We start from the raw sequence: 13,830 nt of genomic DNA, 5'->3' as shown, positions 1-13,830 counted from the left end.
CTGTGTGCTTTAGAATTTTTTAAGTGGGTTCAAAATAACATAATAGAATGCTTAACTTACCTACTGTATTTAACATATATATGTAACGACATTTTCATCTTTGATTTATGTATTTTAGTTCCGGGTCCAATTTTTTTAAATATTATTTATATAATAAATGGAATATATTTATAATATTTACCGTATAATATATGAATCTATCATTGTCAAGTGTCAACAAGTAACTAAGAATTTTTAAAAAATGATTCAAAATACTTAGATTTTGAAACATATATCTAAAAACACGACTATTTTTTTAAGAAAATTTTGGTTTAAACTATTTTATAACCCGAACCATAAATTTTATTTCAATTTTTCAAATAGTCATACTTAAATCAATTCATGTTGCATTAATTACGTTTTTATTACAAACCAAACAAAATTTGAAAAAAATTAAAATCAAACTTTTATTTTAGATTCCAAACTACAACAATATTTCATGACTACATGACTACAACAGTAGAATATTCATGGCCCCATCGTCCATCTTACTTTTTGTATGCTATAATAAAAGTTGACTGATTTTTTTAAAAAATTTAGAATAAATTAATTAAAGTATTTGACAAATTTAATAAATTACTAATAAATTATTCAATTTTTTTCCAAATAAATTAATAATAATTTTTTTTAAACATATCTATGCATTTAATGTACAAATGCATGAAATAGATGCGTTTTTTTTTTCAAACTAACAACACATATATAAAATGCGTTATCTATAAATTTTTAAAGGCCTAATACCGGGTCCAATAACAAAACACAATAATATTTCAGCAGGCTGATAAATTGCGTTTATTTGTGATAATAATAGGTCATTTTTTATCTTGTGATATTTGGATCATTTATTCGTAAATTATGAAATTAAGAAGCATTATTTAATTTGTAACGAAGATAAAAAGCCAAAAATTTTAAAATATATTGCTCGCCGCCTGTTACTACGTTACTGTGTGTTTTAGAATTTTTGAAGTAGGTTCAGGTTTGAAATTAATATAATAAAATGCTTAATTTAGAGCAATTCCAAGAGCCACCCTGTATAAAGAATTTAGTTAAAATTTAAGAAAATTATAATAAAAATCAATTCCAACAACCTCCTTGTCCCTCCTCAAAGTGTTTAGGAGATTTAAATCTCTCCTCAATTGTGAGGAGCATCTTTTACCTCCTCTTTCACTTTTATATTAGTATATATTGGAATGATGTGAAGTTCAATAGCAATTTTTGATACTATTATATTCCCTGTTAATAGAAAATTGATTAAAAAATATATAGGGATGATTGAGGAGCCTTGTTGAAATGAAAATATAAATATGAAACTTAAATATTAAGAGCTTATATAATAATAATTTGTATAAGGAAAATGATAAATCACTCTTAGAGTTGCTCTTAAGTCTTATCTATATAACACATGTATATAACGATTTTTTTTCTTTGAATTAAGTTTTTTAGTTTTAGGTCCAATTTTAAAATTATCATTTATGAAATGTTGTAACTAGAAAATATTTACAATATTTATTATATAATATATGCATCTATCATTGTCAAGTGTCAACAAAAAACTAAGATTTTTTAAAAAATAATTCAAAATACATGTATTTCGAAACATATTCTTTAAGAAAAACGTTTTTTTTTAAAAATTCTAAACCTATTTTAAACTTTCATTTTCAAAATTTCAATTTAAACTATTTTATTACCCAAACCATACATTTCATTTTATTTTGAAATAGTTAATTTTAAAATCAATTCAAGCTGCATTACTTTCATTTTTAATACAAACCAAACAAAGTTAGAAATAAAACTTTTGTTTTATATTCCAAACTTTGCTTACCATATTTAGAAAAATAAATTCTTAAAATAATAAAATTTTCTGTTTTCTCTTGTCATGATAAATTTTCTGTTTATTTGATACTATTAAACAACATGTTTAAAAAATTGTACATAAGTAATATTTTCGAAAAGATATAAATTTTTCAGCCTAATACTTCTAATTACCTAATACGTACTCGTATAATTCCGCAAGTACGTATTTAGGGCATTTTTGTTTTTACAGATGTTGTACCTGTATGTACAGTAAAACTGTAATTGCTCACCAGATCTTGTGTGTATCTCGATTGTGTGCATACACTTAAATTGCTCACTCTCTGTAAGTTAAATAACTAGTACTATCTCTGTAACTAACTTTGTATCCGTATACTTCTAATCGATTTAATTTAATTGTGTGTTTTTACAACAGATCTAATTGTGTTACAATGGATGAGTTAAGAACAGCTTTAGATGAACACATGGATCTCGTTTCTCATCTCTTCGAGAATCTCTCTTCTCAGCTTCGCACCGGGATGCGCCCTGCTTTCGATAATTTTATCGGCTTTTTCCACGCTATTGATTGGAAGGTATTCACTTGAATTTTGTGTATTTAGTTTGATGTATTGATTGTGATTTTGGAAATGTGAATTAGGAAGCTTATGTCGGTGTCCACAATGATTTTATGCTGTTGTTTAGGAATATGTACTTTACGTATAATTTGGAGAATAGACGGTGTCTTAGTAATGAATAGCAATGTCAAACTGTTAGTTAGGGTTTTGGCAAGTTAACAGAAAGTTTTACCTTAAGAAGGTGTATGTGCTACTTAACGGTTTACATATATTAGAAGGTTAAATGTAGTGGAAAGAGGATCCTGAACCCTTTAGTAAGTTATTGTAACAATAGTTGTGCAAGTTGAATAATAGAAGCCTGTTTTGCAAGATGCAAGTTGGGTTTAGCCAAATGGCGTTTAATAAGTACAGGAGTAATAATAACAATATAAGCACTGAATGCTTGTTATGAGTAGTTTTAGTCTGGTGATTATTAAGTGCATAAGCTAATTGTTGCTGTATTTCTATCTCTTTTACATTAGTCTTCTGCATAAATTTAGAAGGATAGAAAAGTTTAGTTAAAAAAATTGTAAACGAGAGACAGACCGGAGATTTGGAAGAAAAATGCTACTCATTTGGAGCATTATCTGAAGTATCCACAATATAAGGTTCCTGAATTTACAAAACATTGGGTTACGAGAGGCCTTAAAACTAGTATTCTTTATAACTTCTTATTTTGTCTAGAGTTCAAACCCAGCTGTCATCTTAGACAACTGCTGAAGTTGATGTTATAAAGTCGATCAGATATGACGTGACAACTGTAGTAGGAAAGAGAGGCAGACGTCCAACAACGAGGGAACCTGACAGAGAAAGCCAACTAGCTATTTGACGAAAGATGACACTAGATCTTCTACTGGGTTATGGTTTTATAGCAAGGCGCAGGACTTTAAGAAATGTTCTCAGATTGTTCTCTAAGACTTGTGAGCAATGTAAACCAATTAAGAGTTTATCCCCTTTCTATCTAGGTCTAAACAACCAGACAACATATCAGAAGAGATTGAATATCACTAATTTCCCAAGCAAGCCAAGGAAAAAACTGAAAACCTGAAAAATCTTACCAATCCTCTGAAACTGAAATAAAAAGTATCCTATTCATCTCTGAAAACCGGAATTAAAACCAAACTGAATTAATTAGGAAGTATTAGTAAAAATACTGACCGTTTATCTAATCTTATAGATCAGATGTGCAGGTAAAAACACAAAATTCTCAGACTACAACGCTGATCCTAAACTTACTTTTCAACATACTGCACTATAGCATTGATAAAAGCTTCTGTCCAATTTATAGTGCTAGTAAGGACAATTACAATAAAGCACACAAACTCCAAAGCAAAAGTAACTGTTGTTAGCAATCAAATATTACAGAGTAGTTATTTAAAAGTACAAATTGATAGCTTAATTGTACCTTGTAATGGGAGCTCCCAAGAGACTAAGTTCAAATTCCATAGGCCAACCCAAGAACCCGTTACATATATCAAAGAATGTTAAATTTATATTTTATCCAAAGTAGCTAATTGACTTCATTATGATTGCATAACCAGTTCACCCCTTCTATATGTGTGTTGAGTCTACGTGATCTCTTTGTTATCTCTTTTACTCCCTCTCAATTTCTTAGGAACGTTGGTTGATGTGCTTGATGGGATTCTATGTTATTTTGCTCCTATTAGCAATTTTCTCGAGGAAGAATATCAATTTTCAGATGTGCCTGTTCCTTCTCTCATGTAAGTATGTCAATTTCAAAATAATAAGATTTAGTTCTTTTGTTATCTAAGAGCATCTCCAATAGACTCTAGCTCACTCTTTATAGATAATATAAATTATTGGCTCTTAGTGATTTAATATGTCCTCATCTCCAACACTACTCTAAATTAACTCCTTAATCTATAGTTAAGAGTGAAATTTGGCTCTTACAATTGAGAGAGATTAGACTCTTAAAGTTGAGTGGATTTAGAGAGCCTATTAGAGCAACATTTTGATTCTCTCTCCTCAATTTTGAGTTAAGAGCCTGAATAGAGAGTGTGTTGGAGATGCTCTAAACTGTTACTTCATCATGTTTTTTTGGCTGCTTATTATGTAAAGAACAGTTTCAGATTTTTAGGTTTCATGAGACTGAAAAAATTATAAGTGCATTTTCCTCCCTACTTTCCTTATATGGTGGCATTCTTTTTCACAAGACATGCTGGAGATTTGGAAGCGTTATAAAATTGATGTTTAATGTTTTAGGAGGACCCCAACAGAACTAAGCCTTAGTAAAACTTATCACTCTTTTACATGCATATTGCATAGATGTTGAGCAATTTATAAATAAACCCTGTACATGTTTTATATAGTTACTCCCTCCCTCCGTCCCATCCATCTCTTTACACTTTTCTTTTATGGACGTCCCTCTCAATTCTTTACATTTTAGAAATTTCCAAAAATAGTAATATAAGAATTAACTATACCCTGCACTTTCATCAACTATACTCATTTTATACATTAAATATTAATTGTCCCCATCACTTTACCCACTTTTTTTACTTTTCATCATTAATTTGCACTTATTCTTAACCTCCGTGCCCAAACCCAATGTAAAGAATTGGGTGGGACGTAGGGAGTATATTCTAAAGCAGTCATGGGACAAAATGCTAATGTGAACTTTATTATACAACATTCTCTCATTGTAGAACAAGAATCCCAAACATTATATTTTTGTCAGTTATGTGAAATGAGATATTAGAAGCAGCTTAGGCATTCACCTCCGTGTAATCTTTGTTACAGAATAACAATTTCCACCAGGAAATTAGGATATTCTGATTTGGCTTAATCTTTAAATGATCAACTCTTTTACATGCATTATTATGTTTTCTTTGCTGTCAGTAGCTGAGAAAAGAAAAAATGGGCTGTGAATTAAAAATAAAATAAGTATGAGTAGTGCAGTGGTATAGAATCGAATAACTAAGCAATAAGTTAGAAAATATTAGAATTTGCATATACTTTAAAATGACATGAAGTAATTAGTATTGACTCTTATGATTAAAAATAGGCACTTCATCTTGCTGTTGTGCTTATGGATTAACAAATCCCCCTTCCCCCTCCTCTAACTTCTTGTTCAGGTTCGATTGAAAGTAGTATTTATGCTTGATTGTGAATGGTGTACTGAATTTGTGCATCTGTCTAACTGTATTAAATTATTTTGAGAGTTTCTGGGGGTCCAAGATTGAAACTTAAGACGGTTGGGTCAAAAGAATCATGATACCAAATCAAGTTGCCAACTCTTATGTGTTAATAATAGAAACTAAGCTACCTAAAGCTTTCGTCTCTTAAGTATGGAATACAAAAGTGATTTATTTTCACGATTCACATGATTACTGTATTTAAGATCTGTCCCTGGAGTTGGGTTTGTTGACCGGTTTGCTACAAGCGTGCATACAACTCATTTATATACTTAAAGAAAGAGTTTTGCATAATTGCATCATTTGTTACATGTACGGATTTTAATTGTTTGCATGTCTTTTAAGTCCCTTGAACACTAATTCATTTGTGCATTTCTCAAATCTCCTACTTATAAATTGTGTACATCTCTCTCTCACCCCCCCTCCTCTCCAGCTCCAGTAAAAGTCTTATTGATACTTCACGTTCCGAAGATTCTTGCAAATGAGTTTTGAAATCATGGATTTACTTGCAAACTAGTGATATAATATAATATCTGGTTATGCGTGTGATTTGCAATGATTAAGTAACGCCCAATCTCATGTGCTGAAGTTCATTGTACAACAAACTGGAACGGTTTGGTAAATAATAATGGTTAGGTGCAGGGGTGAACTCGGAATATATGTTTAGTGGGGATTAAATGATAAAAATAATAACAATATTTGTTACTAAATGTTTATAAATTATATAGAAGAGAATGTATAGTTTCAATAAAGTTAAAGTTAAATTTACCCCATATGAGATGTAACCTCCATTGCCCGGACTCTTCAATTTAGTCCTCATACCTGTGTCAGTCTGACATGACATGGGTGTTAGTATGGGATCTGAGTCGGTTCCTTCACGGAAATCAGACTTTTTGACTTCAAGAAATCTAGTTCAAAAAGTAGATTTCATTTTACTTATGTGAAGGTTGTATGCTGAATCTCCGCACCGATGTCCAATTTTGTATCCATATTCACGAATCCTAAAATTTTGAAACTAAGAGTCTGACACTTGGATCCGCACCCGAATCCAGGTAACATTGGATGTAACAAAGAAATCTATAATTTTAGTAAGAATCTGAACTTCAGGAATTCTGTTCTTAATTTTTTTCTTATTATTTAAGTTATACTATTACAATAGTTTTCTTAGTACTGTTTTAAAATATGCAGCACCCCACTGGTTCTTTAGTATTTCCGCCTCTGGTAAAATGCTTTTTGTTGTCCTCGTGACATCCTTGCGTTTGAAGTAGATAATCAGATGTCCGTTTTAAGCTGACGAGCAGCATCTGTTTTCTTCTGGCATAATTTTATATAGTAGTGAAGGGGATGTTGCTGCTGAGCCTGTAACTATCATTGTCCTCTTATACATTACCTCTCCTTTCACTTTCTATTTGAGAACATGGGTTCTCTGATATAGATTAAGCCTCCAGATGTGTATGCTCCTCTTTTCTCATAATCCTTTTTTTACAGAAGGTCATACCATTACCCCCTTGGTTTTCTAAACTCATTTTTTCAAGCATTTATAATATCAGATAATAGGTATTAGTAGTATTTGAGTTTTAATTAAGCAAAACTTGAAGGTGCTTTCTGTACAGATTAATTAAACCCAAGAAATACATATTGAAAAAACAGTGGAGCGTTTGCTTATAATAACTAGTCTGCCATTACAGGAAGCTTTAATTGACAAATTGCAGTCAAAGTTTTAAATTTCATTAGTCTTCAGCTAGACTAGATGTCCTTTTCTAAATTTACCTCGTATTTTTTGTATTTAAATTTTGCTGACTCTAAACTGTAACGTGTCTCAGTGGCCGGTGTTTATTTTGCTGAGAATATGAATGCACTTCTGGCTTACAACTGGCAAAGCTTTGCTGGCCAGAACTATTTTGACACCCATGGTGTTTTTGTTTCAGTCCTTTGGTCAGGACCCCTTCTGGTCATTGCAGTCATAATCTTGGTGAGATTATTTCGCCTGTGCTTTCTTTTCCAATTTGCTGTTCTCTTTTCTTTTCCTTACCGTGTCCTTGTGTCTTGCATTCAGGTGAATACCCTGTTTAATACATGTCAACTGATGGTAAGATGGAAAAGAGCTGAACTTAGACACCGTGCAAGACTTGCTCGTGAGAAAACCGAATGATATTGTTGGTGAGATTGACCCAACAGATATCTTGGAAGGTTGCGACTTAGAGACACCTCTACTTTTCCTTGGGTTCTCAAATCACGTGCTCTATCCGTTTTGTCATTCAGATAGATACTTTAAGAGCCTTAACAATCAAGTAGCTCAGTGTTTTCATAGATCCTTTATAGCTAACCATAATATTTTGCTATTTATACACTATAAAGGACAATTTGCATGACCTTTCAACAGTGTCTTAATTTTGTTTTCTGGACATCTGGGATAAATAGGTTCTAAGTCAGTATTATAGTTTTGTCTCTCAAATGTCTAGGAAGTTCAACTTCCAATTGATTTGAAATATCAGGCGTGCAAAATATGTAGCAGATGCATTACAAATTTCAATCATTTTTATTTTTTTGGTCCTGAGGATTACAAATTTTTACCAATTTTAAATTTCGACGTCTTAATGATGTAATATAGTGCTACTGGGATGAGAATCGATTGCTTTGATTATAACATGTGCAGCTGTGTTCCTGGACAGTAGATGTACTAAACTAGTTAATCTTCAATTGCAAAGTGATCAAACCCTCATTTATCATAAGCTCAGATAACAATTCCTAACTTCACAGCTAAAGTTTGTTAACCTGACTGCATCTGCCAGTAAGAACTCACCTGAGGGGCAGATTTGGCTGTCCTTATGATTCATGGGGACTAGATACAAAGAAAACCTGGTACTGACAAGGAAGATGGTAGCCAGAAAGTCCAATGCGCGCAAATCCAATTAGCGTGATGATGGAGAATGTGCTTAACAGCTCAAATACATTATTGTTTCTGCTAAAAGTCGTAATTGCAATCATCCAACCCTTTACCGAAATTCGAACTGTTTGACCTCAAATTATTATTGGAGAAAGAAGGATATGTTATTTATTTTGGTCAGCGACGAGATTTGACGTCATGATCTCTAATTTTATTATTTTTATCCTTGTTAGAGAGGAGATTAATGCAATTTCCTGTTAAATATTTAGTTGACATAATAACCAAAACTAAAAGAGTTTGAATTCAATAAAAAGAAAATGTTCATCTGCAGTTGCAACATTATATTGAAACTTGAATGTCTGATGTCTCGAATAATTGTAACATAATATATAGAAGATTAAAGTTGAAAAAGAAATCGATTTATACTTGCTCCAGCACTGAAGTATAACACCGACAAACTGAAGTTTACTTTTGCTACTTACAAGGCAATGGCCAGTGGTTCTGTCTGTATGCGCGGGCGTTTGTGAACCTTACTTGTGTTGGTCTGTCATGTGTGCATCCCCTCAACATCTTAGTGTTCCTAATCAAGGATTACATTATTACTTTATACAAAGTTTAAGGACTAAATTGTGTAATATTTAATAGATCACACAAGATTCGTTTAATCAATACGCACAAACAATAGATTTCACCTTATAATAATAAAATGAAATATATATATGGCGCGTCTTATCAATAATCTGACAAGATTCGGTTATTGAATATATATAGACAATAGGTATCATATTTGATTAATAAAATAAACTTTGATGCCGTCTTATCAATAACTGTGTATTTATTCACGTCTCATCAATCACTATCAAATTTACCTGTAAAACGCTCTATATTTTATCTAAAAGGAATATATTCAACAATGACGATTTTATATGCCGGACATAATCATTCACCAGTCACCACCATAGATCCCAAACTTGTATACACGCTGATTATAAGTTTTAATTTTCTTTTATGTTATTCCTGATTAAAAAAAATATTTTGTATTGCTGCAAGTAATAATACACTATATATTGCAGAACAGTACTTTCTATCAGTTGCAAAGGGAATATTAAACATATGTGTGTGTGCCCACACACTCTCTCCTCCACTGACATTGTACTAGGTTTTATGAAATGCACAAGGTTCCAAATATGAAGCATGTCATCTAGTGCTCTTAATTATTTTAGGTTTATGTTCACTAATGTTGCTGTCAGCTGTGTCTCATCTGCAAAATATAAGGTGTTTTTATTTGTTATTGATGGACCCTCTATGTTAATGTTGTATTTAGTCTTAGTTGTATTTAAGTAGCTCATAGCTAGGCACATGAATATATTCAGGTTGAACAACATTACCAGATAATAATCCAACTTTATTTGAAAGCATCTCAAAAAATTCATTTTATACAGTGTTTAGTCATTGAACCAAGACAACAGAAAGTCTACTTTCACTAGTTACCAAACAATGCCTTGTTATATATTGTGCGTGTGTTTGTGGGTACTTGTGCATATGTTCCTGGCATCTTGGTGTTCATAATTAGAGATTAGATTATGAAGCTAACACAAAGTTTAAGAGATAAACCACCCATTGTTTTGGCTAATGGATAGTTAATCAACACCTTAAACAATGAAAAGTTGAATACATCTTGTCATGTGAATTGTTTATATCTTTTATTATAGTTGATCCGACAGTATTTAGTAATTTAATCATGTCTAATCAATACATATCACAACAATAGATTTGACAAGATTCGGTGATTTAATACGTCAAATCAACAAATTTTATATGTTATGATGAAACAACAATAGATCTGACATGATTAATTGAATCTAATGACATTTAATCAATTCATTGTACACTTGATGATAATTAACAGAGCACTATAGCATTTCATATTATTGAAGTGTTCAACAACGATTAGCATTTTAGTTAATAAATTTTATGTTTGATGATAAAACGAAGCACTATATAATGTAAAAGTAATTCAACCACTAAGACCAATTTATGCGAGAGTTTAGGGCACTCATCATTCATAAGTTATTCAATATCCCTAGCTAGACCGTTTTTTATATTTCTTATTTTAGTTTTCCTTAGATTTTAGCTTCACCATATACTAATAGATTACAAAAATGTATTACTTTTATTTTGGTTACTGTAAATAGATATGCAGAACAGTGCTTTCTATCTGTTGGCTGCTGCAAATGCAAGATAAGCCCTCTCTCCTGAACTGAGATGCATAGACTAATCACCACTACTCTGTACTAGGTTTTGGGAAAAGTACTGGGTTCCAAATCTGAGGGATCTCATCTATTCCTAGTTTGAGTTATATATAAATAAAATACAATTAGGTAATAATAATATTATGATTCTAGAGTATGTTTATGAAACTTTATAAGCAGCAACAACAAGGACCTCAGGGGAGGCCATGACCCCTTTGATCATAACATAGCTACAACTCTGCTTATATATCTGTGATCGTAAAAATTGTGAATTGTATTTTGTCATTTGAAGTATTGATCGGAGATCAATTAGATAAATAGGAATCAATCGGAACTAAAAATCCGACTTTCTTGAATTAACTTTTAGGCGTAATTTTATATCAAATAATATTATTTAAAATATATCATCTTTTTCGATCGTTTTAACAATGATAAACTTGAAAAGAGGTAATATTGACCAAACTGATAGATAGTCATAATTATATATATCATATATACCCAAAAATTAATTCTTAGATCTAGAGATGCATGTGTGAACAAACAAACAATAAGTATAAAATGAAGCCCTAAAGCTCAGTTTGCCAAGCAGCCAAGGTTTTGTAATGTTTCAAGGAGCTTGAATATATTCCTACAAATGTGAACATAAATCCAGTTGACCTTCACAACAAAGTTAATGCGCTCATACGAGATGTAATAGTTAATCACTTGGATTATAATCATTATTAAGTGCGTCTTGTCAATTAATCTAGCAACACAGCTTATGAAGTGTATAATTAAATGTTAATCAGCCCATGGTTTTCAAAAAGCAACCATATTATAATCAAAAACCACTCCAACAGAAAACTAATTAATCTAGATTCCACAACTACGTACCTTATCATGATCAAGAAAGATATTATCGTATATAAAGCTAACATTCATTATGATTAATTAAGTACAATAAGAACACACTACTTAACAAATGGAGTATACCTAGTTTACGAATTGATGCTTAAATCCAATGTAAACAAACTTAATGGTCGGCAGATTCACCGTCCTCGTCGAATCACATGAAAATCAGTCAAAGCACATGAACATGCATGCGTGTATAGTTTTATCATGATTAAGATTCCTACTCTTTTGATCATTTTACCGAGATTAGGGTCTGGGTGGGAATTTTTCCTGGTGAAAAGTAAAAGAATCCATGGCGGCATATTGAAAAATAAAATAAAAAATAAAATACAATAATCTATCTATCTATCTATTATTATTATTATTATTATTTATTATTTATTATATATATAATTATTATATTAATAATAGCCCAACATGGGGCAATATTGATGAGACATTTTATTATCTCAAAAATCATGAGACATTTTATTCTTTGTAAAATGTCTAATTTGCCCTTAGAAATTGGCGAGACATAAAATTCAACTTAAAATATCTAATTTACCTCTCTTTTCATAAATTGTATAAAACTTGTTATTAAAGGGAATCGAACCCAGGTTTTTAAGTTACAATTGCAATCAACTTACCACTTTGCCACTTATTCAAATTAGTCTTTCACCATGCATATAATATAAGTATGTGTGATCGAGACTTATTGTTACCTCAAAATTTTGAGACATTTTGTTATTCGTAAAATGTCTAATTACTCTTAAAAATTGGTGAGACATAAAATTCAATTTTTTGATCATAAACTCTTTATATTTGATAAAAATACAATAACTTTTTATTAAAAAATTATAAGTTTTAAGTAATTATAAATGTGTTAATGAATACATAATTAAAATATACATAGTATTATATTTTTAAAAAATATTTAAAAATAAATAAACATTCACGGGTATAAAGAGCCATTAAACTTCAGCTTATTTCGAATTCAAAATTAGTACTTCACTTATTTTTTAAAAGATACTCGAAATTTGACAATGTGATCCAGCATAAAGTAATCGTCATTATCCAGTTTTATAGGTTCAAAATTACGATCTCGATAAAAGCATCTTACAAATACACAAATACGACAAATTTTTGTAAATGCTATATAGATAAGGATTGATGTGTTTGAGACTCTTTTTTGTAAAATCAAGTTAATAACTAATGGGTATCAAACTTACTAACTTGATCGGTGATAGGTTATTATTTTTCGGACTTAACTTGGTTTTTAAAAAATACTCAAAATTTGAAATTAGTCGTCACCAAATTTGATATGATTATATAATACACACACACAACATACACATAACATACATACATACATACAAACAAACATACATATATACATACATACATACATACATATATACATATATACATACATACATACATACATACATACACATGTACGTGAGAAAGATGGGTCTGAGTCATCCTCACGTGACAATCCCGAGATCGAAGAATTTTACATGTAAAATTTTAAGGGTGTATTTGTAAATTCGATCAACATTATATGAGAAAATAGTCTAATATCAAGATTTTATCCAAGGTCATCCACATGTGCAATATTATATATACAAGATGAGATTCGGTACAAACAGTCTTAACGTGTAAATCCACCTCCCAACTCATATATAACTTTGGTTCAACATCGTTTATTTAAAAAATAGTTAAAATTATATTGAATACACATAATTTATAACGAAAATATATTTATTATATTTTATAATTTATTTTTTAAACAATTTAAGACAAGTGTTTAACAAATATATAACTTAAGTTCTACACATATGTTGAACAATAGTTATACTTGTGTAGATCAAATAGATAAAATAATTTTACATTGGTATTATTAATAAAATTATATTAAATTAATAATATTTCCTTTTTGCATAACCAAATTTAATATTGATGAACCTTAGAAGGATAGTTCAAAATTATGAAATATATATTTAACAAAATTTTAACAACGGTTTTACACATTCTATATTAAATAAATAAAATTTTCATATCTTTGTGCTCTAATTTGATATTGATGAAGTTTAAAAGGATATTGAAAGATTAAATTATATGTATTCAATTAAATTCCAACAATTATTTAATAAATTCAGTTGAATTTACGTGTGTGCGGGCACGTGTACTGCATGTGTGTCATTTACAATATATTATCTAAT

At 30.4% G+C, this 13,830-nt stretch overlaps 1 protein-coding gene across 1 annotated transcript; it reads left to right on the top strand.

Moving 5' to 3' along the window:
- Positions 1–2,031: 2,031 nt before the first annotated feature.
- Positions 2,032–8,106, top strand: LOC141697480 (uncharacterized). Its single transcript, XM_074501885.1, has 5 exons — positions 2,032–2,176; positions 2,267–2,423; positions 4,060–4,165; positions 7,423–7,571; positions 7,656–8,106. The coding sequence occupies exons 2-5, from the start codon at positions 2,283–2,285 to the stop codon at positions 7,749–7,751; spliced, it is 492 nt and encodes a 163-aa protein (XP_074357986.1). The 5' UTR covers positions 2,032–2,176; positions 2,267–2,282; the 3' UTR covers positions 7,752–8,106.
- Positions 8,107–13,830: the final 5,724 nt, after the last annotated feature.

The sequence above is a fragment of the Apium graveolens genome, chromosome 11, assembly GCF_009905375.1.
Source record: "Apium graveolens cultivar Ventura chromosome 11, ASM990537v1, whole genome shotgun sequence".
In the NCBI taxonomy this organism is placed as follows: domain Eukaryota; kingdom Viridiplantae; phylum Streptophyta; class Magnoliopsida; order Apiales; family Apiaceae; genus Apium; species Apium graveolens.
Note: the sequence above shows the minus strand (reverse complement) of the source record. Positions and strands in the feature narration are given on the sequence as shown.

What these genes read in the sequence shown, in the direction of transcription:
- LOC141697480 (XM_074501885.1), top strand. Translation starts at nt 2,283, where the DNA reads ATGGATGAGTTAAGAACAGCTTTAGATGAACACATGGATCTCGTTTCT. An exon ending in GTGCCTGTTCCTTCTCTCAT is followed by an intron (nt 4,166 to 7,422) that starts GTAAGTATGTCA and finishes AACGTGTCTCAG; the next exon opens with TGGCCGGTGTTTATTTTGCT. An exon ending in TCATTGCAGTCATAATCTTG is followed by an intron (nt 7,572 to 7,655) that starts GTGAGATTATTT and finishes TCTTGCATTCAG; the next exon opens with GTGAATACCCTGTTTAATAC.